We start from the raw sequence: 27,496 nt of genomic DNA, 5'->3' as shown, positions 1-27,496 counted from the left end.
TTGCGCTACTTTTTTTTCAACGCCATGTCACGGACACACATCTCTCAAGCTGCGACCTTCACTCAAAAATTCCCAAAATGCTTCGCACAACACCGCACCAGTTAATTTATCTAACAAACACAACCAAATCTCACACGGGCATACCCTGTCCAGTTTCCACGTCTCTTAAATCGGAACCTCCCACATGATCCACATTTCTAACAGCCCCCAGTGCCCATGAACTATGGATGGTAGGTGCAAAGTCCCAATATTGCCTTTGATACATACCAGACAGTGGCCTTACCCACGCTCATCTGCCCGGTACCCGGTACGGATGCTCGTTGAATATCTTTTTTGCCTGTGGATGTTTGGGTACGCAGCGCACCATCCCACCAGGGGTTACGGGTGTTAAAGCTTTGATTCAAATGACATACCGAGCCCTCCCCGCTGGCAGCGCATATCATCCGTTCGCATCCGCAACTGTATAGTAGGTATATTGTATCATCATTCGTTTCTTTTTTCACCTCTTGACTCTCGAGTTTGTATCTATCTATCGTGTACAGGTTATAATATCACAGTTGTACTCGAGATCTAGCACAGTCACCGATTTGTCTCTGCTCAGACACCATTTTGATATTGGTGGCTAGAACTTTCCCTTACTTTTCTCATTAATTACCTTTCCGTGACGCCTTCATACTTGTTTACATTCTGTTGCTTTTTCAAACAGTGTTACAGGGAAGGTTCAGGTGATATATCCACATCTATTCTTTTCATTATATTTCAGCCTCAAAAAGTTTCGGCAGTGGATATATAAAGGTATGAGACTCTCCCTGACTCGTACTTGTCCGATATCAACTTCACATTCGCATTTCAACTCGAGCTTCATTGAAGTTATACCTCACGCCACTATTTCCCCCTAGCCCCAACTAGTACGTATACTACCTACCCCTCCAACCCCTTTCGCCATACTGACCTATACCTAAGTCCATCCTCAAAATATATCATTCTCTTTAGCACAATGTGCGAATACACAAGGAACTACTACATCTACACTTCGTGTATCGATCCTGGAGCTCACTACTTCTCGACCTCCATCGACGGAAGCAAAGAACGCCAATGTGCAAAAGGGCCCCATGAGCGATACATTGTCGTGCCCGGGCATTGCCCTTTATGCTCATAAATACCGTCATCGTCACCAATCTTCCGGAATCTCTATGAGGTTCTACAGATCATATTCGACTTCACGTACCATGATTGACACTTTTATTTCGCGTTTGACCTTGCACCAATACCCCCAACATCACATGGAAGGATTCTGGACGATTTTCTTCCGAAACAAACTCCGGGCATCAACATAGCACTTTAGCGAATCGGTGTAATTCTTTATTAGGCGAGCTTTTTTTGAGCAGGGTGTTCGGGAAAAGCTATGGGATGGGTTTCATGATTTTGGGGATATATATTTGTTATCAATGGAGTTTTATTGGTCAATTTTGCTTCTCTTGTATCGTCAACGGCTGGGAAAAAACATGGAAAGAGCTGGATCTCGGGTATTTGCAAAAGCAAGGGATGAAGGAGTATATTTAGCGATCAACAGCATGGAAGTTTTATTCATTGAAAAGCAAGGGAAAGGTTCAGCTTCGGTGCATACACAGATACACAATTTATGATTACAGGCTTCATCCAAGTCTCCATTCATATTCAAATATAATTTTTCAATCAATCTACTTTTCCCTCTTGTCTCTGGCTTATTTCCATCTTCAAAAGTCCAAATTTCTGGTGGGCGATATTTTCTTTCGATAGTTCTAGTCGAGTACCTTACATTAGTGTCCGCATATGTGGGTGTCTATGAGCCAGTTATACAGCATGATATCTGTTCAAGCCACGAACGCTGCGACGATCCTCGCATACTAAAGCAAAGGGCGGGAAGATCAAGCCGAATTATATGTAGAAGTATTGATAATCACATGGGTGATATCTTTGGGGGTGCAAAAAGGAATCAATGAGTTCCTCAAAAATACGACCTATCTCCTTTTAGTCATTTCGGTACCGAACACCACCTTTTCCGCACGATTAGGGTCGTACCTATTGGCTGTTTCTTCTTTCCCGATCAGTACGATGAAGCTTTGGCAGTCTTCTGGACACAGCTTCATCTTCGTGGCGTGGACTAGCTTGATATCAAGCTCACATCCTCCTCACATGAAGATTTTTCTTCTCCAAATATGGGGACCCCCTTTGAACTCTTAGGGTAATTGGGGGACCCACGGGGATAAAATCTGACAAATCGAAACTTAGAAAGAGAGTTTTTTTGCTTTTTAACTCCCCGATAGTGATGAGAAGGTTATTTCTCAGCTGAAACGTAAATGTGAGGAATGTATGTATGTAATATGTATGTAATATGTATGTATGTACTGTATATGGTGAGATAACCGAGTTCTTCAGCCGTGGATTTGGAACGAGGAAGAGGAAGCGGGAGGCTGAAAAGAATGGATGGATGGAGAGACAGGGGATGGAAGATCCCCCACCTCAACTTTTCTGGATGGATGTGGGGGTTTGGCGGATAAATATTTACTAGGTGTGGATATCAAAATTACATACGGAGGTAGTACGTATGTTGCATGGATTTTTAAATCGCTCAAAGGTATTCTTCTATATTGCGGGCATGATGTATCCGTCGTAAGGTTACTATCGTGGCTTCAACATGTATGATGCGAGCATTGCAATGGAGAGTGTGCACGGGGTTGGACTCGTGCCAGTGCGACTTGTATGAAGATTATTCGAAACGGCATATGGGTCTGCACCATCTCGAAGTTGTTTGAGGGGTATGCTATACATACTTAGGTACTTCGTATGATCGTATCTCATTCTATGTGGATATGAATGTGTACTGTAGTGTTGATGAGTTTGATCCAGGACGGCTCAAGTGTTCTCGCCTTCCTCAGACCTCGGGTGGAGGGAATTCAAGGATGCATTGTTGACTTGGTGACTGGTATGATACATCATTATACTTTTTTCCACGTCAAAGCAAGGATGTCTCCAAGCGCAATCTTATTAAAGTGCATCATTCTATCACGGATGTGGCTCAATAGTTGCGTCGATGATAAGTTGTGAGAAGCTAGAACATTCATTGATGCTTGGTCCCCTTCAAGGCCGTTAAGAAAGACATTTTGTCCACAAACTCTATTCAACACTGCTAAGCACTTGTGATGCTACCGGTACCGAGCCCTTCTAGTTAAGAGCAACGTCTGTGCATCAGCGTTTTATCAGGAAAAAGAGCCGACGAAGCGAATCCTATGGTTTGATCCTGACAGACAAGCTCTTTGCTACAGAAATCTGCTAGAAATGTTCGATTGATTACAAAAATGGGCAATCTCCGAAGCTACCGAGGCAGGGATAGCGCATTTGCTTTGACATCGGCATATACAAAAGTTGAACTTGGCAGGCAGTAGTCCTTCTAGTTACATATCATCCAGTGATGCCGATCCGTGTAATCAGATATTCGAGCCGCATCTAAAAACCTTATGGTGATTCACTTCAAATTTTTGCCTGTCTCCTGTCTAGTTCTATCGCCACAAGCGAGTAAACGCCCACTCAACTCGTAATTTGCCATCTTAGCGTGATGCCAAACGCTTTGAAGTTTGAACAGGTGCTAGCCTTGAACTCAACAGGGCTTCCACTTGTACCTCGAAACTTTAATTGAACCCCGAAGTCTAGACACGGGACGATACACATTTCGAAGTCCAGCCGTTCGCGACGGTTTGTTCCATACCGTGACGGTGGGTTTGTCCCGCAATTGACCCCTCAAATCATCGGTTTCTGATGCTGGGTGCACCTTCTTATTGCGGAACTTGTTCCGACGCTTTCTTGTGAAGCTATCTTGGTCTGGATGAAAATGCATACACACCGAAATCACCGAAATCAATGAATCTTCAAAAAGATTTCTTTTCACATGAAGATTTTGTCAACAAACCTTTGTCGAATTTAACAAAACTTGACACATATATCGAGTGTTAATTTTCGAATCATTTTATGTTTGTTTTTGAATAGGAATATTTATTGGCTAATCAATAATAGAATTTTGAAGATGGTATTTGGTTCAAATGTGCACATAATCTCGGCCACGCCGAAGCTATCAGTCATAGCCCTGCATCACCATCATGTCTCCGCGGATGTATCACTGCTTGTGCGGCCCAAAAGTATGTAATTCGACGCTAAGAAAACTTGGTCAGTCCTCTTGTAGACTATAGTTCAACGTCTTATTTCCATCTAACTTCAGAGTCGCATACTCTCCTGGCCACCCAAGTATGCCGTGGCGTGGTGTAACTCTCCTGAAGCTAATTGCAGCAAACACACTCGTCTACAAATGTCAATGCAAAGCAAGTAACTTGACGACATCGCGCAGAATGTTTGATGCAATACAGGCAATATCTTGAGATTCATTATGACAAGGCTCATTGATCAATTGAGGGTCCCATTTTCGTTAAGAGATCCGATTATCCGAAATGACACATCTAATATAAGGGCTGATTTTCAATATTTGAAAAGCTAGGATTTGTTTGAGCATATTTCACCCCAAAAGTCCACCATCGGCTTGCAATAGGCATTTCCATTCACTTGGGCGGGGGATAGAAAGGACCAGTGTCCCCTCAATCTAGAGGTACTTAAGATTTCAACACGAAGCCCCAGTGGGGGTATATATAGAGGCTGCATGGCAAAGACTCGGAAGCAATTGCAAATAAAACTCTATAGAGGTTGAGTTTCGGAGAAATTCGGAGGGCATTGAATCTTGAGAACAGTTTTGAGACATCCCCACAGAAGAACGAGAATTGCGGTTTGCGTGGAGGTCTCGAAGCAGATTCAAGGAGGCAGGATGGCGAACATTGAACAAATCTGCAGATATATGATTTCTTGTGATAAAAGAACAAGTTTGAATATCATTTCCAAGCTAGTGCTGATTGAGAAACTATAACCCTCTTTACGTCAATAAAAACAAAAAATAAGGGCTGAAAACTTTCTCAAGCTGAGTTGCTTCACTTGGCAATACTAGTTATCAATGTCAGATCAGAGACCTCGAGGTCATGCGTATTTACCATCCACATAATCCCATCATGCCACGTATCAGGACATATCTCCCTTTCCTTTCCTCTCCTTTCCCACCTTTCCACCTTTCCACCTTTCTTTTTCCGCTAGAAATTGCAGAGAAAATGTTCTCTATAACGCCGTGCCGGTAACCGAGCCGTCTCAACAACGCCCGTCCTGACTCTTGGCTGAAGAAAGCAAATGAGGTACGTCAGCTGAGTTTTCCACACATCCAGAAGATACGATATCTACCCGCGCTCTCCCAACACAAAAGAAGCATATATACTGTGTACAGCTTCAAAATTTGTGGCTGTTGGGCGGGAATGTGGACACCGAGGCTTTGCGTCTTCTAGCCACGCATCAAATCTCCCAAAACATTCATGTGTCGTCTTGAATGCTAGTACACCACCTCATCTCACCTTAATCGTATCACCATCTATTCAAACACCAGTGACAATATCCAACAACCCCAGCACCCAACCAGCCCAATCATGACAGTTACGTTACACAACTCTACATCGAGTGTATCAATATCAACCCCGAGTACAACACCCCATGTGGCTGGAGCAGCGGCAAGTTTGCCCTACGATGCACAAATCAACACAACTCATTATTGTTAAACCTCGAACTTCTCAGAATAAATCATATTGGGATCATGGGGTGGAAGATCAGATGACACTTTGACTTCTTTAACTCGCCGAGTGCATAGTTCGCGATGATGAATTAGGTACATCTTCATCTTTTGACTCTTCGGGAGAATCGCGTCATGCATCAAACAGAAAAGAAACTTTATTGCTCATGCAAGCCCAAATTCAAAAGAGAGAAAGGATACAACTGTGAAGCAAGAAGTTATATATTATTTGGTCCAAATGTGACAGGGATCGTCATGAGCGGGATATTATTGCACTGCGCTGAAACACATTTCGTATCTGACGCAGAATCCTTTATCTGGGAGTTGAAAATTGCATAGGGCTTTCGACGAAGAAGTGTTTACAATCTTAATGCCTCTGCGTCTTACTCATCTACCAGCCCAAAAGTCGAAGCTGCATTCCGATATTGAGAAGCTTTGAATTTCTGAATTCCATTAAATACTTCAGATGGTTTAACACTGTCTTCACTTTGAATATTACATTGCTTTCTGCCAGTCCAGTCTATTGGAAACCTTGATATTGATATTTTTACATCAAAAATTTCAGTACGTAGTTTAGAGCTACTTAAAGCTCACTCTTTACTTGAGTATTTGCCTCCACCCAGGCCTTGACATCCTCTCTATCTCTCTCAACCCAAGCACTCTTTGCTCTAATACTATCCAGACTTTGTGCCAGACCCTGGTCAAAGCCCTTGGTATCTCTCTTCGAAAAGAACTCCTCAATTCGCTTCTGGTTACGTTCACCCGTGAAGCCCGATGTGCAAATAGTAACCATCGTTCCCAGCATGGATAAACCGGCTGGTAATCGTCGTTGAAGTTCTTCCCAATTTTCGGTCATCCAAACATATAATGCTTCGATACCTTCTGGATGACCTCTAAGTCCGCTAATGGGGAGGTAAATATCTTGTTCCTTGACCTCACCGCCGAATGGTAAAGCGAGAGTTTGCTTGATTAATTCAGGGTCCTTGGCTCGTCCCAAAGAACGGAGAGCAGTGTTACGCTCATCGCTGTTTGTCGAGTTGCGGTAAGCATCTAGGATGATATCGTACTGTAAAACGTTAGCTACCATATATTTTCTGAAACCGATTGAATATACCTCTTTCTTGCCACCATATTTCAAGGCGATAGCATAAACGCTACCGCGGATGTTTGGATGAATAGCAGATTTATCACCCGCTGCAAACTTAGCAAACATATCTTGCGCAGCTTTAATGATGACCTTGTCACCAGATATACCGGCACTACCGAAAAGAAGAGTTTTGAATTGTTGTTGGACATGTTCGTCGCTTTCCTTAAACTCCCATCCAAATTTGTGGGCGTATCCGCTCGTAAGCTCTCTTTGGAATGACTCGAGTCCATCTTTGACTTTCTCGTCCTCAAAGACCCAAGCAGTTTGGATACTGCCTAAACGGGCGAGGATTTCGGTCCAAACAACGAACTCGGTTTCACTGGTGAAGCCCTTGAACAAGTTTAGAACACCGGAAGTCTTCTGGTATCCAGCTGAAGCGAGAGCTCCTGCATCTGCGATCATTCCTGCACGATCTTCAACGGTAAGAAGGCCTTCCTTGGCAGCTTGACCTAGCTTTTCGAGTCGTTCCGGAGTGTATGATGTTCGATAAATGCTAGTATGGTCTGCATTTAGTTTGAAGAAATCTGCAGGGACCTGAATAGTCTCCTCTCGCTTATCTAAAACAAGTTCCTCATCAACACCGCTCTTAGTGCGGAGACCTAAGAAAACCGGGTACAAAACTTCATCCTCTTCAGGCTTGACGTCTGCTGTTCGCAAGAAACGGTTTTGCTTGACGTGGATGCTCTTTCCATCTTCGTTCTCGGTAACACTTACAACAGGATATCCGACCTGTTTTGTCCAGATGTCCATGACTGCCGAGACATCCTTACCGCTCGCTTTACTCAATGCATCCCAAAGATCACCGGTTTGTGTGTTACCATAAGCATGCTTCTTCAAATATTGACGGATACCCTCCATAAACACATCTTCTCCCAAATAACTTGCAATCATGCGAAGGACACAAGAACCTTTGGAATATGAAATAGCGTCAAAGATCTGGTTGACTTGATCGGCTCGCTTGACTGGTACTTCAATTGGATGACTGCTTCGAATAGAATCGAGACCGAGGGCGCTTTGCAGGTTATCCGTCACGTAGTTTTGCCATACCTTCCATTCTGGATAGAAGATGTTGCAGGAATACCATGACATCCATGTTGCGAAACCCTCGTTGAGCCACAAACCATCCCAGAAATCCATTGTAACCAAGTTACCGAACCATTGGTGAGCCAACTCATGCTGGACGACTTCTGCAACTCGTTCCTTTGTAGACGCACCGCTGGTCTTTTCGTCGAACAGGAGATCAACAACACGGTAAGTAATCAAGCCCCAGTTCTCCATGGCACCAGCGGAGAAATCCGGTATGGCAACCATATCCTACGAACACAGTTAGAACATTAGGAGTATGAAAACTAATATAAGAACTTACCATTTTTGGTAGAGGGAATGGACTATCAAAAGTCTTCTCATAAAACTCCAGGGTTCGTGCTGCAAGATCCAATGAAAATCTTCCGTGCTCGATGTCTTGATTTGGAGGAGCATAAACTCTGACCGGAATTCTGAACTTGTCGGTCTCGATATAGTTGAGCTCTCCAACGATGAAGGCGAGAAGATACGTCGACATTTGTGGCGATTTGTTGAACTTGACAGCCTTCTTATTTCCCTCGATCTCAGTCTCCGAAGCAACATCCATATTGCTCAAGCAGGTGAGGTGCTTGTCCGCGACCAAAGTAATTGTGAATTCTGCCTTCAATGCAGGTTCATCGAAACAAGGGAAAGCTCTTCGGGCATCAGTCGGTTCCATTTGTGTTGTGGCCAGGATACCCTCGGATCCATCCGCATTCTTGTATGTTGATCTGTAAAATCCTGCCATCTTGTCATTGAGCTGGCCGGTGAACTTCATCTCGATTTGTGCCTTTGTTCCCTTGGGGATGGTTTGCTTGAAGGCAACCTTTGTGGTCTGGCTGTCCTCATTGTAAGAGACATCTGGAGTAGAGCTACTGAATGTTAGATTTGTCGAGGAAGCATATCACAACAGGCTTTTCAATCAATCACTGACCTTATAGCTTCAGATCCAGAGGTGACTTTTGTGCTGTGTATCTCAAGCTCCAAAGTGTTTAGGGAAATGGAAGTAGTATCTTCAGCAACATCTAAATCGATTATAACGGTACCCTCGTAGGTGTGCTTCTTGAAGTCCGGCTCTAATGTGAGATCGTAGTGTCTTGGAATGACATTTGCTGGCAAGATCTCTCTTCCCTTGGTAACATCCATTCCTGCGCTCTCTACCTCCTCTCCGGCATGTACACCTCTACACATCTTGTGTCTTCTATATGAACAATGGCGGATTGCCGAGGTGGTTAAAGTTGTATTTCGAAAGTTGTTTGATAATTGGGAGCGGCTTTTTGAAGGACTGAGTCTAAATTCGAATAATCGGTGAGCTTATGAACACTGCGCACTAAGATGATAGTGAATAAATCAAAAGCAAATTTGGGTTTAACTGTGTTGATCTTGCCTCAGTTGACTTGCTTGAGGTATCACGAGGGTAGATATTCAAACTTGTACAATGAATGGAAAGAGCTCCACGGAATGAAAGAAATGGCGGGGTATAACATACAATGAAGCTGAACTTCGATATGAACTAATTGAAAGACTTTGAAAGGTTCTGCTAACAATTGGTAATCTTCTTTGTGCTCTACTTAAGGAAAGGAAAACACTGGCTGGAGGCCGAGTAAAGGAGGATGTAAGGGTATTGGAGATACGCATTGACATCGAAGCAAGAAGTGAGGGAAGCTACAAAATACCGACACACACACACACACAACGCCGTATGCTATGCTATGCTATGCTTTGCCGTATGTACAAATATGACACGCACCACCTTTGCAACCTGGGCAAAGAATGGACAATCGAAATGACTGGGAAGGAATGATCGAACTACCAACGATTGAGGAAGGTGGGGTCTTTCTGGGTCTGCAAGCAAAAGCTTTGATGAGTGCCAGTGGATAGATGGCAGTAAGTACAGTGGCAGAAAGTGCACAGGAATGGCCAGGTGATGCCGTTTAGGACGAGAAGGATGATTCAATATCAAAGGTGGGAAAAGGCTAAGGTTAAAGCACCTGCTTGTCAACCTTCACTAATGCGAGTGAGATGTGAGATTTCGAACTTGAGAAGTAAGAGTGGCACCGAACAATCTCGTGCTCTTCTAATCGTACAAGGATATATCTTCAAAAATCATCATACTCATCATTGATTTGTTTATCCGGCTGCTGTTTTGGGGAGCGGTGAGGAAGGTTGGAATTGCATTAAACCGCATTAGGCGATGTTCTCCATTTAACCATTACACAAAACTCACAAAACTTTTCTTTTCGCGCTCTTCTTTTTCTTCCTTCTTCAAGCAACTTAAACGGTTCGAACAACATGACATCGGTCTTTCTCCTACGATATGTTGACGTGCTCCAATATTGACTGTCAAGGTTTAATTTGGTTGTTGCAAGAAGAAGATTTACAACCACCGCAGGTTTGAGGCGACCAATAGCTTTCGAGCTTTGATTGGAAGTCATAGGAAGACGGTACATTCTTTTGGACGCAAGCCAAGTCAATATCTATATAGATATCGACATTGATATCCATGCATGCTCGTAGCAGCTCGTAACAGTTATAAGTAAGGGGAAGCAAGGTATCCTCATCTGTCATGGCTTTGAAAGCTTCCCAATGCTATTTAAATCAACGTTTTATTCGAATCTTTAGCTCTTTCCTTTTGACCGGTGAACTCGGTGACTCTTTATTCGAAGCTCTCCATTGTCGAGCCTTCACATTGTGCTCCAGCCTTTGACAACAAACCAGGTACCACTGATTACATTGTCCTTTATTATCCTGCATCTATGCATCCGATCCCTTATCGTCTGGCAGATCCTCCATCACACCAAAAAGAACTTTGAGCCAGAGACTACACCCCTTGCATCCCACACTGATCTCACCATCTTCAGCTGCCTCCTCTAAATCTTGCTCTCGAATTAAGAACCCTCGATCATCTCCACACCTACAGCTTCTATACCATATACCATTCTCTTCTTCGACATTCAAATCATCCAAATCGACAACTTCAACACCCGTTCGGAAAACTCCTCCTTCCTTTTGTCCTGCCCCATTTATAGAGCGATTCTGCAATCTCAATTCCTTGTCATATTGTGCTCGTAGCTTGGAGTCCGATAGGTGAGAGAAAGCCACGGATATTTGATCAATAGTATATAGCGTTTGGGGTCTGTTTGTATGACCTTGTTCTTGGCTTTGAGATTTGTCAGGATGATTTCGAAGAAGTGCGCGTCGATATGCGCTTCGCAAAGTTGCTACCGGAATGTGTGTTGCATTTTGAAGAGACGACGGGATGTCTAAGATCTCGTAATATGTCGATGTGCAAGTCATTGATCCATCAGAGTTGAGTTTTGCTGTCCCCGTCGTCTTTTGTTTGTCCTTATGATTCTACGTTTTTTCTCTATGCGACCTTAACCATTGTGCATGTGAAGTGGGGCAATGCTCTTCATGACTGAGGCGTCAATATATCCTCCACCTTCCACTTTTGGTCAGTTTCCCGTGCTGGAATATCTTGATCACATTCCAACGTAGTCATACATATCTTTCATACATATCTTTCTCGGCCGTCCGAGATCCTTCATAGCTATCTACTAAGCAGCTCTTGCTTGGAAAAAATTTGGCGCAGTACAAAACCAAATATTCTCCAATGAAACCTTCACTATCTCTGTTTTCGTTTCTACACAAAATGTGCCGAGTATGCATGGAAAATGCGTTCAAAAAAGAACGTCTAGTAGAGCAAGAGGACGCTCGTTGTGTATAAGCACCACATTGCTTTACAGGATAGTCAGAACAACTTATGCCAGATCCTTTAGTGTTATGTTGTCTGCGTGGACCCGAAAATACCACGGGCAGCAACAACTCAGGGTACTCGGGATCACCCGCGCCGAATAGGATGTCTCTGATGTGATGAATACTAGGCAGGCATATATTTAAGATTCTACAATGATTTATTGCCGACGTTTTACAATGACGTTCGCGCAGCGAAAGAGCGAAGAGTAGATGCGAAAGTTAATTTGAAGCGTACCCATAAAGAATTATGAAGGGAAGATGTTTCGATTCTTGAAACAGAGGTTTATTCAATCTTACCCGTGATCATCTACACGATATACATATTGCAAGCAACTGAAGGCGGGACATGACACATGTCCAGGTGAAGGGGATACATTCGTTCCTATCATGAACTGCTTTTAGAAGTCTATCTAGATCGGTTTGGAATCGAGGTCAAAATCCAAGACAACTACATCTCGAAGTCCATCCTCTTTTTTGTCCGTTCTTGTAAAGATGGACAGATTCTCACCTCCTCCTTCCACCTCTTGTATCTCGACTGAAGGCTCGCCATCAAATCCTGATGCACTCCATGCAAGATCAAAGAATACTTGTCCGTCCTTACTGTGCACTTTCACGATGCTGAGGGTGGAATCTGTATTCCCAGGCAAAGCGAGATATACGTCATTCTTGCTGTCAACAGATATGCTTCCTCTCGAGCCAATTTCGGTAGGCTTGTTTATGCCATCAGTTGGGACAGCGTTCTTTGTCCAAAACCCTAATATTTTTTAGTCCAAAGTTGTCAACATAATTTGATCAGAATTGTGGCTTTACCTGTACAATCACGGTGATAAAGTATCCACTGCTGTTCGCCCGCGGAATTTCCCCTATTCAAAACCCAGAAATTGCCCTTCCGATCCACCGCTTGAGCTTCTTGGTTCAAGATCCCACTTCCCATGGGAATCTCAAAGACTCTCGCCTTGGACTGCGGCAAAATGGTGTTTTCTTCCTTTCCATCCAGTACGGCCAAGGTTGTTCCATCCGAACTTTTCCATGTCCTGCCCACATCTTCCGAATAAGCAAAATTCAGATCATAGTTGTTCTCGGGTCCGTTGGGCCCGGCTTGCTGTTTATGCGCATCTGTGCTGTGGAAGTTTCGAAAAGGATGAAGTTTCGATAACACCATGACAGATAAAGTCGCGAATTTTGATAATCAAGACCATTTATATATGGACTATTAGAAACACCAGTAAGGTGTTGGCCTAAATATGTATAAGTGAAAGACTTTGACGAGTAGCGGTAAAGAATGTCTGATCCTAATCCTGCCCTACATTCACGTTAAAATTCATGTGCAGGTGCAGTTGTATTCATACATACTGGCCAATACGATATGTCAACAACAAATCATCACCCGTGTTCACAAAACGAGGGTAAGTGACTTCGTCCATCAGCTCATTATGTGCAATTCCAGGAAGATAATCTTGCGTTTGCGAAAACAGAGATGCATTCCATACATTAGAATTCTTTGAATGTTTTTCAGAATCTATGCGTTTCAAAATTTTAAATCTCAATCTAACATTTCTCAGTACTGCTCAACCCTTTTCCGATAATAATAACACACCTATCACAATGATGATCAAATGCTATATGTATACTTCCATCTCCGCTACAGATACCAATAGATATCGTATTATGTCCATCATCAACCACCTGTTCATAATCATGGAAACTCAATATCTCCCACTTCGAAGGCGTAGGTGAGACTTTTCTTCTACCCAGATTCATCATACAAGCATTCAGCTTTGTGGACGTAGGATGATCGGTATAGAATGCTACATATTGCCATCCATCAACAGTGGTAATGGCGTTTTGTTGAAAGGAATTTGCGTTGATTCTGTGTGTTCTTTTGGGATCCGGGCCGAGGATAGAAATGCTGGGTTCTGGAAGTCCCATTGTGAGATAAATATCTGATTAAAGTCAAACAATCTACTTCAGAAACAAACTTGAAAACAACAGTCCCACTGCACCGACCTCCGATACTGATATAAAGCTCACAACTGAATTCACACATACAGATCCCCACCTCCATCAGGATACCAGTGCATGCACACACGCAACACCGATACCTATCGAGAAAACGATCCTCGGTTCCAACCCCAAAACCCTCATGCATGAATATCTCCCCCGAGATATCCCACCAATCCCCTGTCCTTCGCATATAAACCCCCAGTCGGTTCATCACCTGCCGAAGCTTGAAAATGCTCTACCCCGCAATCCCGGATAAATATCCCCGATAAGCGAAGTGTGCAGTATCCCCTATTGGATGTGAACTTTGTTATCGTGGGGATGATTTGCAGTTCCCTTGCGCATTGCCTTGATACGATACGATATGATGTGATGTGCGAAAATAGCTATGAAGTGGTAGAGCACGGCGGGATGGGATAGGATAGGATAAGATGGGCTGGCAAGGTAGCATTGCAGCTTTGGCAAGGCTTGTATGCAGAGACGGTGTGGGACAGCTCTATCGTGGTAAATTCAAGTATAATACTTATGTACATCCTATCTGCTTATCCAAACTATCTCTCGGTCTTACATTCTCATCTTCCTCAGCATCTCTCTATCGTGGTCAAAATGATGTTTCCGACTAAAGCCCCTCGCGTCGACAGAGATGTTCTCGCGTCCGCCTCTCATCTAACGAATAAACATGGCCCTTGGTGGCATGATCGAGGATTGCTCAAACTCAATCTTCTTATCATGATACCATTGATGAGTGAATATGTGCAGGGTTATGATGCCAGTCTCATTAACAACGTGCAGCAGTTGAAGAGTTGGCAGAATGGTAACTAGCATCTTTTCTTTTGTGTTCGCTTGGTGTAACTCTTTGCTATCTTCTTGTTTGGGATACGGTGGTGATGAGAGGGAGTAGTGGGGTTGAACAAATATATGTATCCAGAGGGTGGTTTTATTATTCATGACAGAGCTATATTAAACCATCTTGAATAAGAAATATGGCTGATGAAGGAATTTAACAGAATTCCATAACCCAAAGGGCTCACTCTTAGGTATTTTGTCGGCGAGTTATTGGGTGGGAAATGTCTTGGGAGTATTCTTTATCACGCCGCTGAGTGATAGATTTGGCAGAAGAATGGCGCTGTTCTTTGGTAGTGTGGTTGCAATACTTGGGACAGCTCTTTGCACCGGAGCCATTAATGGTATGTTTGCTTCATCTTATATTCGCGTGGCCAGAAAGAGGTGGAATAGATGGAGATCAGACGTATAATGAGATATGGAAAGGAGATACAGAAGAGCGTTATGAAATAAAGGCTGATGAAAACTTAGCTGGTATGTTTATTGCCGGCAGACTTCTATTGGGGATTGGAGGAGTGGTCGTTGGGGCCATTGGACCTGTACTAGTAGCAGAACTTGCATATCCGGGTAAGTTCTCCTGAGGAAGGAGCCGAGTATGATTTGATGTCGAAACGGGAGAAGCTAATGGAAATAGATCACCGTGCAACCGCCACTGCGCTCTCAAACACCCAATACTCAATGGGCTCGATAATCGCTGCCTGGGTAACTTTTGGTAGGCTGTTTTGCTATAGGCTACACATGTTGAGAGCGAGATACTAACAACAGATAGGTACATTTCGATTGAACTCCACATGGTCATGGCGCATTCCCTCAATCTTTCAAGCTTTGCCCTCTGTCGGCCAGGCACTTGGTATTTTCTTTCTTCCCGAATCACCTCGTTGGCTTGTGAGCCAAGGTCGTGAAGATGCTGCTTTGGATGTACTATCCAAGTATCATGCCAATGGAGATAGAGAAGATGAGATTGTACAGTTTGAATACAGGGAGATAGTCGGAACAATCGAGTTGGAGATCTCAGCAAAGCAATCGAGGTGGAGTGAAATGTGGAGAGGTAAAGGAAACCAATGGAGAATGTTTATTATGATTGTGAGCCTCAAATCCTTTATTCTGTATTCATTCGAGGCGGCACAGCAACGATTAACTCGTGCGAAATGTACTAAATGCTGATAATGATCTATAGTTCTTCGGAATCTGTAAGCAATGGTCAGGAAATGGCGTAGTATCCTATTACCTACATACAGTAAGCACACCTCGCGTTAAATCTTTTTGAAACCACTGACAACCTCCAGATGCTCGACGACGTTGGAATCACAACTACATTCCAACAAACCCTCATCACTGCAACCTCCCAAATGTTCTCCTTTGCTTGTTCTGTCGGCTTTGCGTTTCTACCCGCTCGAGTAGGTCGTCGACCTCTTTTGCTCTGGTCAATGGGTCTAATGTGGCTTGTCTTTACAATAATCACCATCCTTACTGGCGTGTTCACCCACACTGGATCAAAATCCGCTTCTTATGCTTCGGTTGCTTTTATATATCTGTACAGCGGAGTACACAATTTGGGATGGACAGGTGCCATGATGCTTTATGTGGTCGAGATTTTGCCGTACACGTTGCGTGCCAAAGGTATTTCACTATTTTGGTTAGTCACTGGCTTAGCGGGTGCATTCAATACCTATGTGAACCCGTTAGGTCTTGCAAGATTTGGTTGGAAGTTCTATTTCTTCTATGTGGCATGGATCGCCGTCGAATTTGTCGTGGTGTACTTTGCTTGTCCTGAAACGAAGGGAACGAGTTTGGAAGATGTGGCTTTAGTCATTGAGGGAAGCGATGCCAAAGTTAGCAAGATGAATCCAGTGAAAGAGGCGGTAATAGAGAAAGAGGGTGGAACCATGGAACACGTTGAGAAGAGGAGGTGAAACAATGACTGCGGAGGTATTAAGTGGGTATGTTGAATACCTCTTGATCTTATATACCTACTATGTATGCTAGGTAGAGTACCTTGAGTCTTTCAGAGTAGATAATCTTGCACTTATCAATAATTAGGTAGATGAGTAGGGTGGTCGTGAGAGAGAACTCTGACGATGTCTCAATATTAAAAGTAATTTCCCCAGTATATTGAATACCAAGGTAGTTTCCTAAAGGCAATGGTAATATAACACCTGATTGTATCAACGGAATTTGTGCTTCAAAGGTGAAGTTTGAACCCTTTCTCAATTTTTCTTGTACCCACCTACCTAGTATCCCTCCTCACCAACATTGTTTAATTATTGACCATGGAACTGGACTGCAAACCTCAATCCCAAGCAATCACCAACCTTGAGCGTAGAATTAACCGTCGTAATCATCACCGACCTTTATCTGGATTACGATTGGATTACGATTCATCTACGAAACAGATTTTTCCGACAGAACTTTTGACAAGAGTTTGATTGTCACAACGATTGTTTCTCTCCTTGATAATGGTAAGTTTCTCCGCACAACCCTGACTGTCAAAGATGTCAACCAAAATAGATGAAACAAAATGATTAATATTTATAAAGGCTCCCAAGAACCTACCACCCGCAGCCAAGCAAGCAAAGATTCTGGAGTGGTTTCGAACCTCCATGGGAGTCTATTCCTTCAAAGAACTTGAGAAACTACTCCCATCTGTCGGCTCGATCAATGGCATGCTAGTGAAAGAATACATCCAAGCGCTCACAGACGAGAATTTAATCCGAGTCGAGAAAATTGGAAGTGGCAATTGGTATTGGTCATTTACTTCAGATGCCAAGAAGAGCAAAGAAAATCTGATCAACAAATTGAAGGATGAGGAAACTAAATTATTGGCTTCAATTGCGGTTGCTGAACAAGAGGTTACAAAGGAAATGACAAAACGTCAAGAGGACGATGAAATGCTCCTTGATGGTGGATCAGACAGACACGCTTTGATGGACGCTTATGAGGCTCTTGTGAAGGAGAACGACGCTCTTGATAAGGAATTGGCTCTCTACAGTGATAACGATCCTGCTGAGATCTTTCGAAAATCGGAGGAAACAAACAAACTTAAGGAGAGCACTTTAAGATGGACCGACAACCTTGAATCACTTGAATCATTCTTGGTCAGCTTGACGGGAGACCGAGCTCAAGCTGGAGAGATCATGTATCGAGCTTGTGGTGAGGACTATGTAGTCGGGGAAGGGTTGAAAGAATTAGCGGTCCCAAATTAGTGGATTCTTCTTAGCTTCACTTGCATGGACAATCTCAAGTTATCGGAATGTAATATGACGGAAGTGGTATGACTGGCTTGCAATTATCGTTACTCGGTCTGGCCGGTATAGCTTCATGTTTTGTTGTCGTCAGCTTTTTACGAAATATGATGTGGAGGACAGTGTGATCAGATATCAAGTGGTTTGGTATGCATGGATGTAAACCGTTGATCAATCCGAACATTAACCTTAATCATTCGATTGCTTGAGAGCTGTTTGTTTGTTCGTTTGTTATTTCCAACTCGAAAACTGGATGATACGTTGATGAAACATTATTCATGTTACAGATGTGACATGTACGCAAACCCCAACATCTCCACTTGGCCACTTGAAAAATCTGCCATATCAGATGCAAGTGCAGCGCAAAGCGGGAAAATACCTTGGAAGGACTAGACAAGCTTTTTTCCTAATCTTAGGCTAATCGCGATTTTCGAGGGACCAGCTGGGCAACAATCTTCAATGTCACAAACGGGACTCGGGGATTTAACCAAATTGTACCCCGCACCGAGGAATCCACCAATTAGCCCAATAGACCGATGAAATGACATTGTGTTGCATCAAATATATCCTCTTTCGCTTCTCGGATGCCCTATCACCTCTTCCAACGGTTCAAGCTTCGATACAAATTGCTTCATATGGCTGAGTGCACATACTCGAAAACACGAATCCGTGATAGTGCTATGCATGGTGAATAGTAAACCATCGCAAGATCTCAAGCTAAAAGATGAGTTCCCGTGTGAATCGAAGGATGCCTATAGCTAGGCCAGGAAGAATCGGATCCGGAAAGAGATGAAAAAAGATAATACACTTTTGTGATTCGCAAAGTGTCAAGTAAGATGCCATCATGGAATCAGGTTACAGTCCGAATGAACCGTCAGTATCTGGGTCCCTCACGAGACTATAAGGGATGCAAGAGTACCGGTATGATGAACAAGCAGCCTGGCTGATGGCAAGCGACGTGGACAATATATGGTTTGCTCGTATACGTTGATCACTTCCTCGACGCCTAGAACAATCCAGCCCTACTGGACTCATCCCTTTCACTAATTGTTCCTCGAGCGTTACTCGCTTCTACCAAAAAGTTACCGAAAGCTACAATGCTACATGCTGTACACCCTTCATTAGTATGTTTTGACATACAAAATGGTTGGCTGGCAATTGTATACACATGGAATTTGCATTGGACCGATATACTCCTCCCGCTTCCCGATAGAAATCATCCAAAACCGATATCCCTAAAGCCGAACAAGTATGCATCGGTAGGTAGATAATGTAATGCCCTTCATTTCCTTCCGTTTTACATTTTTTACTCGAGTATTCTGCTCTTCGTCTTCTTCTCACCAGGGACACACATATCTTACCATTTTCTACGCTTCTTACCTACTAAGCATTTTCTTACGTATTATAACACCACCTCTTCCTCAAATAGCTACTCAACTCCTTTTATCCCTCAGCCTTATAAGTGCAAGAAGAGTATCAGATTGCCAGGTTTCAGCGAATACATACACGCCAATACCCACCATACACCATACACCACATACCACACACCATTCGCACGCCCAAAGTATATCGTGGACTGGATCATTGTGAACTGTGGGACCTAGGACCCCTGAGCAAATTCAAGCTTTCTGCAACGCGTAAGGACCTTCTCCGGGTCCCTCTTGAACCCCTTCAAATTTGTCTGGGCTACACGGCTTCCACGATTTGTACCCAATTTTATCACGAATCTTAATTAAAACATACTTTTGTTTAAACCAAAAAGAAGTTCGATTTTCGAAACCTTCCGCAACCAGATAATATTCCTGGTCTTCCAAGGTTCTTTCGCATTCTCATGAAGAAAAAAGAGTTGCATCCCGCTTGCTCTCCCTTTTGAGTCCCCCCCACCCTTCATATCAATCAATACCTAGTACCTAGCAACTACCTGGGTACCATTCCTATACACGTACAATAATCATTATACTCTCGTTGTGCTTATTGTTCTGATTACCCTCATTACCCTTATTACCCTCATACTTTGCCTACCTACCTACCTACCTACCTACCTACCTCGCTACCTCGCTACCTCGCTCCCTCCTCTACCTAGTACCCTACCTACTCTCTCGGACTCGGACAATTTATGGACATTGGTAAAACATTGACAAGTTCTAATCTGAGGAACTACTGCGAGTAACTACCTAGGTACTTTGTACGAAAAAGTTACTAGGTGCATTTGAAATCTTTTGAGTTTTGACCGACAAAACGTTCATTCATTCACTCATTCACTCACCCGCTCACTCATTCCTCTATTCATTGAAGAAGATTGCAAATCCTGGTTGCAAATCACAAATCACAAATCACAATTTCACAAAAAATCCCCATATTCCTTCTAATAAGAGAGAAAAAGTCATTAAGTCTCAGGTTCAAGAATATCAGAGACCTAAAACCATTAGTCTTCCCGATTTTCCGTCTCTTATTACCAGTCAACCCATCATTATTGATTGATTGACCCAACTATCCTTCATCAACGAAACCCCATTCGTATTTCGATTCACTATTATATTCATATTTATTTATATATTTATTATTTTACCATTTATTATTACACTATTACTATTACTATTATTTACTACTCAATTTCCACACTCAAGGATTTGCCATGCATCTTGATTCACTTCTTATTATAACGACTTAGCATTGGCAACTGTCGTTGTTTCCCCCGCAGTCGCCCGGAATTCGCAGTTCTGCCAATATTCTGCGTGCGACTTTCCGTCAATTCCTTCCCAGTACTTGGCAGACACGATTTAAGACTTGGCACCGCGAAACATATCATATATTATATTAGCATGTGCGCGAATGTCACTTCAACGACCCAGTCGTCGCCGACCGCATCGACAGGTCGCTCTCTGTTTTCTAGATTGACTGCCCCATTGAAGTCCCGGACGCGCAACCTGACCGACTTCCATATCGAACCACTTGAACCTCATCGGCGATATGCACCGGGTGATCTGGTAAGGGGTGCCGTGGTATTGACTGTTGTCAAACCCGTACGGATTACTCACCTCACTGTCTGCCTACATGGTTTCATTCACGTCTACAAGAATGCCAATGGCGCGAACGAACCTCTGCCAGATACAGTGACGTATGCCTCGGGCAATCCCATGAAGTCACAATACTTTGGGAATGGTTATTGCTCACTCTTCCAAGATGAAGTTATATTATGTGGTGAAGGTAGACTTGATGCTGGAGTATATAGATTTAATTTCGAACTGGAATTTCCTACCAAGGGTATTCCTACAAGCGTCGATGTAGGCAATTTTTGAGCAAACCCCAATGCGACTTGGACTAATGAATGTGATTAGTTTGAAAGAGGAACGATATCATATCAGATCTCTTCGACGATTACCCGGCCAACTACAATAGCTGCGACCTCGATGTGCGAAAGGAAGGTTGAGCTGGTTGAGAGAGTAGATGTTGGTCCCTTGGGACCACCCCGACCTCGAACAATATCACTGGAACCCATCTCGAGACGAGCAAAGAGGAAGAAGTCCATTAAACCAAAAGATCACCCCCCATCCCGCGAACATGCGGACACAAGATCCATTAGTGATACAACCGAAGCTACATCACCGCGGCCGGATGACTCTGTGAGCCAAGTGGATATACTTGATAACCAAATGCAACCCCGAAGCCCGGCGCAAAGCGATGTCCAAAGCACTTTCAGTACAGACAGTACGATCAGTAGTAGCACTGGCCTCAGCTTTCGGTTGGGACCCGTTCCATCATCGGCACGGTCTACTCGAGATAGCCAAGGCAACAGCAGCAATTCCCTAGATGATAAAACCATTACAGCTACAATCGAACTACTCAAGTCCGGATGCTTACCAGGAGATTATCTGCCCGTCAAAATTACTGTACAGCATACCAAAGCTATCAAAAGTATGCATGGGATTATAATTACGTTTTATAGACAAGGCCGAATAGATTCTTCGCCTCCACTATCACTGTTCAAGGATATCAAAGGGAAAGAAGCGGAAAGGCTTAAGCATGAAGAATATTATCCTAAATCTAAGACTGGCTTAGGTGGTCTGTCACTAAGTTCCGCTGGATCGACTAGTGTCTTTCGAAAAGATCTATCGCAGACATTTGCGCCACTCATTGTCGACCCTTCAACACTGACGTCGCACGTCACAGCATCTATCAGAGTTCCCGAGGACTGCTTCCCAACTATAAGTGGCGTGCCTGGCCAGATGGTAAACTTCAAATACCAAGTTGAAGTTGTAGTTGATCTGGGAGGGAAATTAGCCGGCCAACAACGACACGTACCACGCATTGGAACCGTCAGCTTACCTGCCGCCTATGGAAGCACAGGTAATAGATCAGAAGGGAATGCCAGCATGTTAGCTGCTTTTGGAGGTAGCATTGTCGATACGGATCACATCAGGCGAGAAAAGAGCGTGGTTGCCTGTGTTTTCGAAGTTGTTGTTGGGACTACGGACAGTGCTCGAAACAAAGCAAGGCATACCGGTAAACAACCAGCTGAATTCTCAAACTCGAGGCCAGTCACACCTTCTCCAGCGCAAAATCTCATGCATGAAGAGCCTTTCGACCACGAGTATATACACCAAGAAAATACGCAATACCCCAATCATCCTTATCAATATTACGACCCGAATTACGACGAACCATACCCTTATGAATATAATCAAAACTTTGAACAGCGTGCCGATCAACATTCTAGATACCCACCGCCATCACATACACAAATATACGTTCCACCACCAGAAACTGAAGGACAAACAGAACTCAGTGAAAAAGAACAACTTAGGAGAGCAGAACAGAGACTTCTTCCCAGTCAGCCTCCGGATTTCCAAGCATCATCATCATCGTCATCATCGGCCGCAGCAAGGGGCAGTACTGGACCATCTGTACCTAATCCAGCCGATGAAGATCTTTACACCGCCGATGGTCTACCACCCAGCAACCCCAGACCCCTTGCGTCTCATCCAGTTGACCCGTCGAATCCGCACTTAAGCGAATCTCCACCTGCTGGCCCCTCAGCCCCCAGTCTCTCGGATCTCACACCGCATGCCTCACACACCTCACACACCTCGCACGCCACAGACGACAAACAAGAACTCGAACGTCAAAGACTCCTAGCTGAAGCAAGCGCACCCTCAGAGTTTCCCGAGTTGGAAGAGGAGGGCGAGAGTAGCCGACAGGGCGCTGCTGCTTCGGCACCACATGACCACGAACCTTCGGCGCCGATCTTTCACGAAGAAGACGAATACGGAAGCGGGTATGCACATCAGAATTTTGAGGGAACAAGGGTCGACCATGAAAGTTTACCACCGAGATATGAGAGGTAATTTGGGGATGTATGTATGTGAATAAGAGCTTTTGTACTTGTAAATACCCATGGATGGCGAAAGAGAGGGGGAAATGGAGCAGCGAGATACTGTGAGAAGCTATGCTGTGCTATCCAGATACCGAGGGGCGTTTTCCAAGATAGCTGCCAGTGGACGATTTAAATGAATACATAATATCCAAAAAGTTAACTACCAAGATGCTTTACATTATCTATCAATTGTCACCTGATGAATGTAAATGGTCTTTCACTATTTCTTTCTTTACAGATCACGAGAGAGAGAGAGAAGGTAATCATATAAGCACTACTTATTACTACACACATCCTCAACTATCTACCTAGGTACCTACCCAGATGTCAGCTCTTCCCAGCCTGGTTAAGTTTTCCACATGACATGTTGAACTCAACGTCGATTACTGGCTCTTTGATTGGTATATCAAATGGCATCCATCATCTTTGCGATACCTACCTACCTACCTACCTATCTGCGTACCTATCTGCGTACCTAGGTAGCTAGATACAAATCTATCCATTGCTAATCCCATACTTATCAATGTGTATAAAAAATTACAGGACATCTGTGATGAGTATTCTGAAATAACTGTAATAGTCAAGATGAAGATTCCAAGTACCGTACATTAGCCTTGACGTTACATTTATCTTCATGAGGTTTGAAAATGAAATTATGCAACTTCTACTCGATCCTTTGATATCATCATGTTCACGAAACAGGAGCAAGTAGAGAGAAGATATCAAGGTTGTTCATAGTTTTTCATTTCTTGGTTTTTAATCTAGCTATTCTCTTCTAACTCTATCTAACTTGCAGCTCGAAGTACGAAAAACAGAAGCAGTAAATCTTCGTTCTCGACTACCACAACGATTGATGCGTATCACAGCGAGTGAACGTGCAAAATGATTTCGTAGCGTGGAAATTATTTTGCGACTCCTAACACCCCATCCCCCGAAAAATTCAACAAACAATGCAAAAGCAAATAAATCAACACAGGCCCCCAGTTACTTTTTCCCCTCCACCAAAGTTTGAGTTTACGAGCACTTCGTATACTTAATTTATGCCTTGAGCTTCATTGGTGGTGTGCCGAGTCCGTTGCGGTTACGGAAGAAGAATACCTTCTTGCCTTCACCTTCAGCACCCTCAGATGGCTCAACCCATTGGCACCAACGAGCGCTAGACCACAAGCTCTTCAAGAATCCAAGGGATCCTCCTCGAACATCGGCTCTGTAGTGACGACCCATGATAGGCTTGATAGCCTCGGTAGCCTCATCGGCGTGGTAGAAAGGAATGGTGCTAACGTAGTGGTGAAGAACGTGGGTCTCGATGATACCGTGAAGAAGAGTGCGGCCGATAAATCCGAATTCACGATCGATTGTTGCTGCGGCTCCACGAACATAGTTCCAGCTCTCGCCAGAGTAGTGAGGAAGAGTTGGGTCGGTGTGTTGGAGGAAGGTGATAGCAACAAGCCAATGGTTTACCCAGAGGTATGGAATGAAATACCAGATAGCCATGTTGTAAAATCCGTAAGTCTTGCTAAGCATGATGAGGACAGCGGCGGTGATGGCGATACCAAGATCACTCAACAAGATCAATTTGGCATCCTTAGCTTCATAAAGAGGACTGGCTGGGTTGAAGTGACTGACGGTCCAGAAGCTGTTGACTTTACCTTTTCCACGACCTTCATGTTGACGCTCATGGTTGTTGTGACCGGTGACGTTCATGAATAAGTACAAAGGCCAGCCAGCAAGTTGTTGTCCGATTGAGTGAATGAGGGTTGCGATTGGAGTTTCCTCAGTGAGCTCGTGAAGCTCGTGGACGAACTTTCCGACGCGGGTAGCATAATCTTGACGAGTCTTTGGAACGAAAACCATATCACGCTCCATGTTACCAGTAGCTTTGTGGTGCTTGCCGTGAGAGATCTTCCATGAGAAATATGGGACGAGAAGAGCAGAGTGGCAGATCCATCCAGTTGTATCGTTCAAGACCTTTGAAGTTGAGAAAGATTGATGGCCACACTCATGAGCAAGAACCCAGAGACCAGTACCAAACAAACCCTGGACAATGGTGTATAAAGCCCACAACGCAGCGCGGACTGGAGTTGAAGGAACGTTTTCTGGTGTAAGATATTTATTGAAGAGGAAGAATGTGGTGGCCAAGCTGGCAATATCGCGAGCCACATAAGCCAAACCTCTTACTCCAGATCGCTCGTAACAATGCTTTGGAATTGCGTTACGGATGTCATTGACGGTATAATCTGGAAGCTCGAATTCGTTTCCGTAAGTATCGATGAGTTTGCCATATGGCTTGGTTTTCTTAGCATCGTCGCCTAGAGATGACATAGATGACAGAGAAGTAGACGAGGGGGATTGTCTTGGGGTATCACTGGGTGACCCGGCAGCTGTCGAGGGAGCTGATTCGGCAGTGGAGGAGGTCGTCGTTCTTTGAACGACAGTACGCTTTGGTAGAGCAGTGGTAGAAGCCATTGTGTTGTAATTTTTGTAGACTCGAAAATGAAGAGAAAAAGAATGAGAATTCGTCGGAAATTATCACTTTGATATTCGAGCCAGTAGTGAGTGACAAGATTGTAGCAGGGTGAAGTGAATCGACCAAATTTGTTGAGGTTTTGGTGGGATGGAATTAAAGAAGGCTCAACGATAAATTCTAGGAGTACTTGTTAGTTTCCGAAAGCTTTCTCATTGGGTAACATAATAAAGGAATATACTTACACACTTTCGTACACACTCCTCAAGATGTGTATTAAGTTTTGTAAAGAGGTTGAAGAGAGGGAGAAGTGAAGGAAGGGATTTGGACTTATAAGAGGGAGAGGGGGTGGTTTAAGAAAAGGAATGGAGGGACGAATTAAGTGGTAGTGAGTAGTGAGTAGTGAGTGGAGTGAGTGGTGGAGTGGAGTACCTAGATACCTAGTAAGGAATTGAAGGGATGTTCACAAGTCGCTTGGCCCTAAAAAGTTAAAAGAGAAGAGAAGAGAAAAAAAAAAGAATGAAATATTTCTCCGTAGCGCCTTCTCATTAACTCTTGTTAACTGCAAAGATTCCGAATTAAACAAGGTACGGGAAAGAGGCAAGAAGGGACCAGCACATAAATTGGGATGATTAAGTATAAGTCACTAGAAAATATGTAGGAGGAGGAGGAGTCTAACAAAATATAATGTATCCCGAGGACTAGATTAGATGGATGTATATAATACTTTCTTCTTCTAGAAATCCTCTGGTATTCAGATATAATTAATACTCATATACTTAAGTATGGAGCAATTCAAGCAAAGACCACTCAAATGAACTCTTGAGAGTCCAATTATCTTGATTCGATTGCCACCACCCACCCACTACAATAACCCGTTAAGACATGGGAAAGGGGGTCTGAAGATCTTATCATGATATGTTAGCTATCATATGGTGGGGTTTATTGCAATCTATCTCAATGTGCAGAACCGTTCTTTTGTTGTTGTTGTTGTTGTTGTTGTTCTTGAATTTCAGTGGAGAATGATAGATGCCGAGTTTCGACAAGTTTGCTGTTCAGGTACACATCAAAGCAGATCCCAAAGACAACGAGTTAACCAGACGATAATCAAAGATTACTCAATAAGATCTCTCATGGAGTAATTATCTGGTGATATCTCGTACCACCATCCTCTACAATAATACCCAACCCTTCTTCCTCCTTCCCAGTTCCCGCCCCTCATTTTGTCCCTCCTTCTTCGACAACGGACATTCCGATTGACTTGAAGCTCACGCCACCCATCTCTCGGTTCCGTCGTGGAGAACCCTTGACAGGTAGACCGTTTCAAAGTGCTCTAGGGTATGTACTATGTAGGTTGCTAGAAGAGACAGAGAGAATTCGTTCTGTGGGGACACGAACACGATGAGCTGGTTGTCTTTATTACTTACTCACCGCTAGAGTACATCCGGAGAATACACAATCAATGGCAAAGTGGCACAGTGGCTCAACCAGTTCAGCGTAGAAGGCTTGATGGTGCAGACACAGCATTCATTCAGCTTGTGTAGGAAAAGCCCAGATCAATCAATGTGCCCCCATATATATACCTCGATACAAGAGAAGTGTTCTGCCTCACAGGTCCATTTCTCATGTATCCATTTCAGCCGGTTTCTAACACGCATGAAAAGTATGAGAAGTACGAAAAGTACCATCTTCACGCCAAAACTGTCCGAGAATGAATTCCAGAACAAGGTGAGGAGGTGGTCAGCAAGCTTCAACTTCACTCGATGACTACTCATAACGATTTGGAAAGAAAGAGCAAAATTCGATGAAACGGGCAAAAGAAAGAACATTGCCTACAAGTGGAAAGCTATTTTGATGTTCCAATTGACCAATCACATCATCATCATATAGAGTTCCCCTTCTATTGTCATGCATGGCATAT

The 27,496-nt window shown here is 43.6% G+C and overlaps 7 protein-coding genes across 7 annotated transcripts; 3 read left to right on the top strand and 4 right to left on the bottom strand.

Annotated features, from left to right (window-relative positions):
- Positions 1-404: 404 nt before the first annotated feature.
- Positions 405-1,337, top strand: Bfra_000697 (uncharacterized protein; the record flags this gene model as incomplete). Its single annotated transcript, XM_037331141.1, has 3 exons — positions 405-466; positions 707-795; positions 964-1,337. 3 exons carry the CDS (start codon positions 405-407, stop codon positions 1,335-1,337), a joined length of 525 nt encoding a protein of 174 aa, XP_037197474.1.
- A 4,932-nt stretch (positions 1,338-6,269) lies between these two features.
- On the bottom strand, positions 6,270-9,539 carry Bfra_000696 (putative aminopeptidase 2 protein; the record flags this gene model as incomplete). Its single annotated transcript, XM_037331140.1, has 5 exons — positions 6,270-6,752; positions 6,801-8,147; positions 8,200-8,767; positions 8,830-9,186; positions 9,385-9,539. 5 exons carry the CDS (start codon positions 9,537-9,539, stop codon positions 6,270-6,272), a joined length of 2,910 nt encoding a protein of 969 aa, XP_037197473.1.
- Positions 9,540-10,649: 1,110 nt separating this feature from the next.
- Bfra_000695 (uncharacterized protein) lies at positions 10,650-11,192 on the bottom strand (the record flags this gene model as incomplete). Its single annotated transcript, XM_037331139.1, has 1 exon — positions 10,650-11,192. One exon carries the CDS (start codon positions 11,190-11,192, stop codon positions 10,650-10,652), a length of 543 nt encoding a protein of 180 aa, XP_037197472.1.
- An 869-nt stretch (positions 11,193-12,061) lies between these two features.
- Positions 12,062-13,580, bottom strand: Bfra_000694 (putative dockerin type 1 protein; the record flags this gene model as incomplete). Its single annotated transcript, XM_037331138.1, has 5 exons — positions 12,062-12,405; positions 12,462-12,767; positions 12,863-12,954; positions 13,005-13,199; positions 13,249-13,580. The coding sequence occupies 5 exons, from the start codon at positions 13,578-13,580 to the stop codon at positions 12,062-12,064; spliced, it is 1,269 nt and encodes a 422-aa protein (XP_037197471.1).
- A 678-nt stretch (positions 13,581-14,258) lies between these two features.
- Positions 14,259-17,698, top strand: Bfra_000693 (putative hexose transporter protein; the record flags this gene model as incomplete). The annotated part of the gene is made up of 8 exons (XM_037331137.1): positions 14,259-14,466; positions 14,660-14,839; positions 14,889-15,062; positions 15,130-15,207; positions 15,265-15,578; positions 15,673-15,732; positions 15,782-16,357; positions 17,033-17,698. 8 exons carry the CDS (start codon positions 14,259-14,261, stop codon positions 17,696-17,698), a joined length of 2,256 nt encoding a protein of 751 aa, XP_037197470.1.
- Positions 17,699-20,559: 2,861 nt separating this feature from the next.
- Positions 20,560-23,082, top strand: Bfra_000692 (putative ph-response regulator protein palf rim8 protein; the record flags this gene model as incomplete). The annotated part of the gene is made up of 2 exons (XM_037331136.1): positions 20,560-21,021; positions 21,076-23,082. 2 exons carry the CDS (start codon positions 20,560-20,562, stop codon positions 23,080-23,082), a joined length of 2,469 nt encoding a protein of 822 aa, XP_037197469.1.
- Positions 23,083-24,149: 1,067 nt separating this feature from the next.
- Positions 24,150-25,577, bottom strand: Bfra_000691 (putative delta fatty acid desaturase protein; the record flags this gene model as incomplete). The annotated part of the gene is made up of 1 exon (XM_037331135.1): positions 24,150-25,577. One exon carries the CDS (start codon positions 25,575-25,577, stop codon positions 24,150-24,152), a length of 1,428 nt encoding a protein of 475 aa, XP_037197468.1.
- Positions 25,578-27,496: the final 1,919 nt, after the last annotated feature.

Source organism: Botrytis fragariae (genome assembly GCF_013461495.1).
Source record: "Botrytis fragariae strain BVB16 chromosome Unknown tig00000001, whole genome shotgun sequence".
NCBI classification, from domain to species: domain Eukaryota; kingdom Fungi; phylum Ascomycota; class Leotiomycetes; order Helotiales; family Sclerotiniaceae; genus Botrytis; species Botrytis fragariae.
The sequence above is the reverse complement of the archived record's forward strand: the minus strand, read 5'-3'. Positions and strand labels throughout refer to the sequence as shown.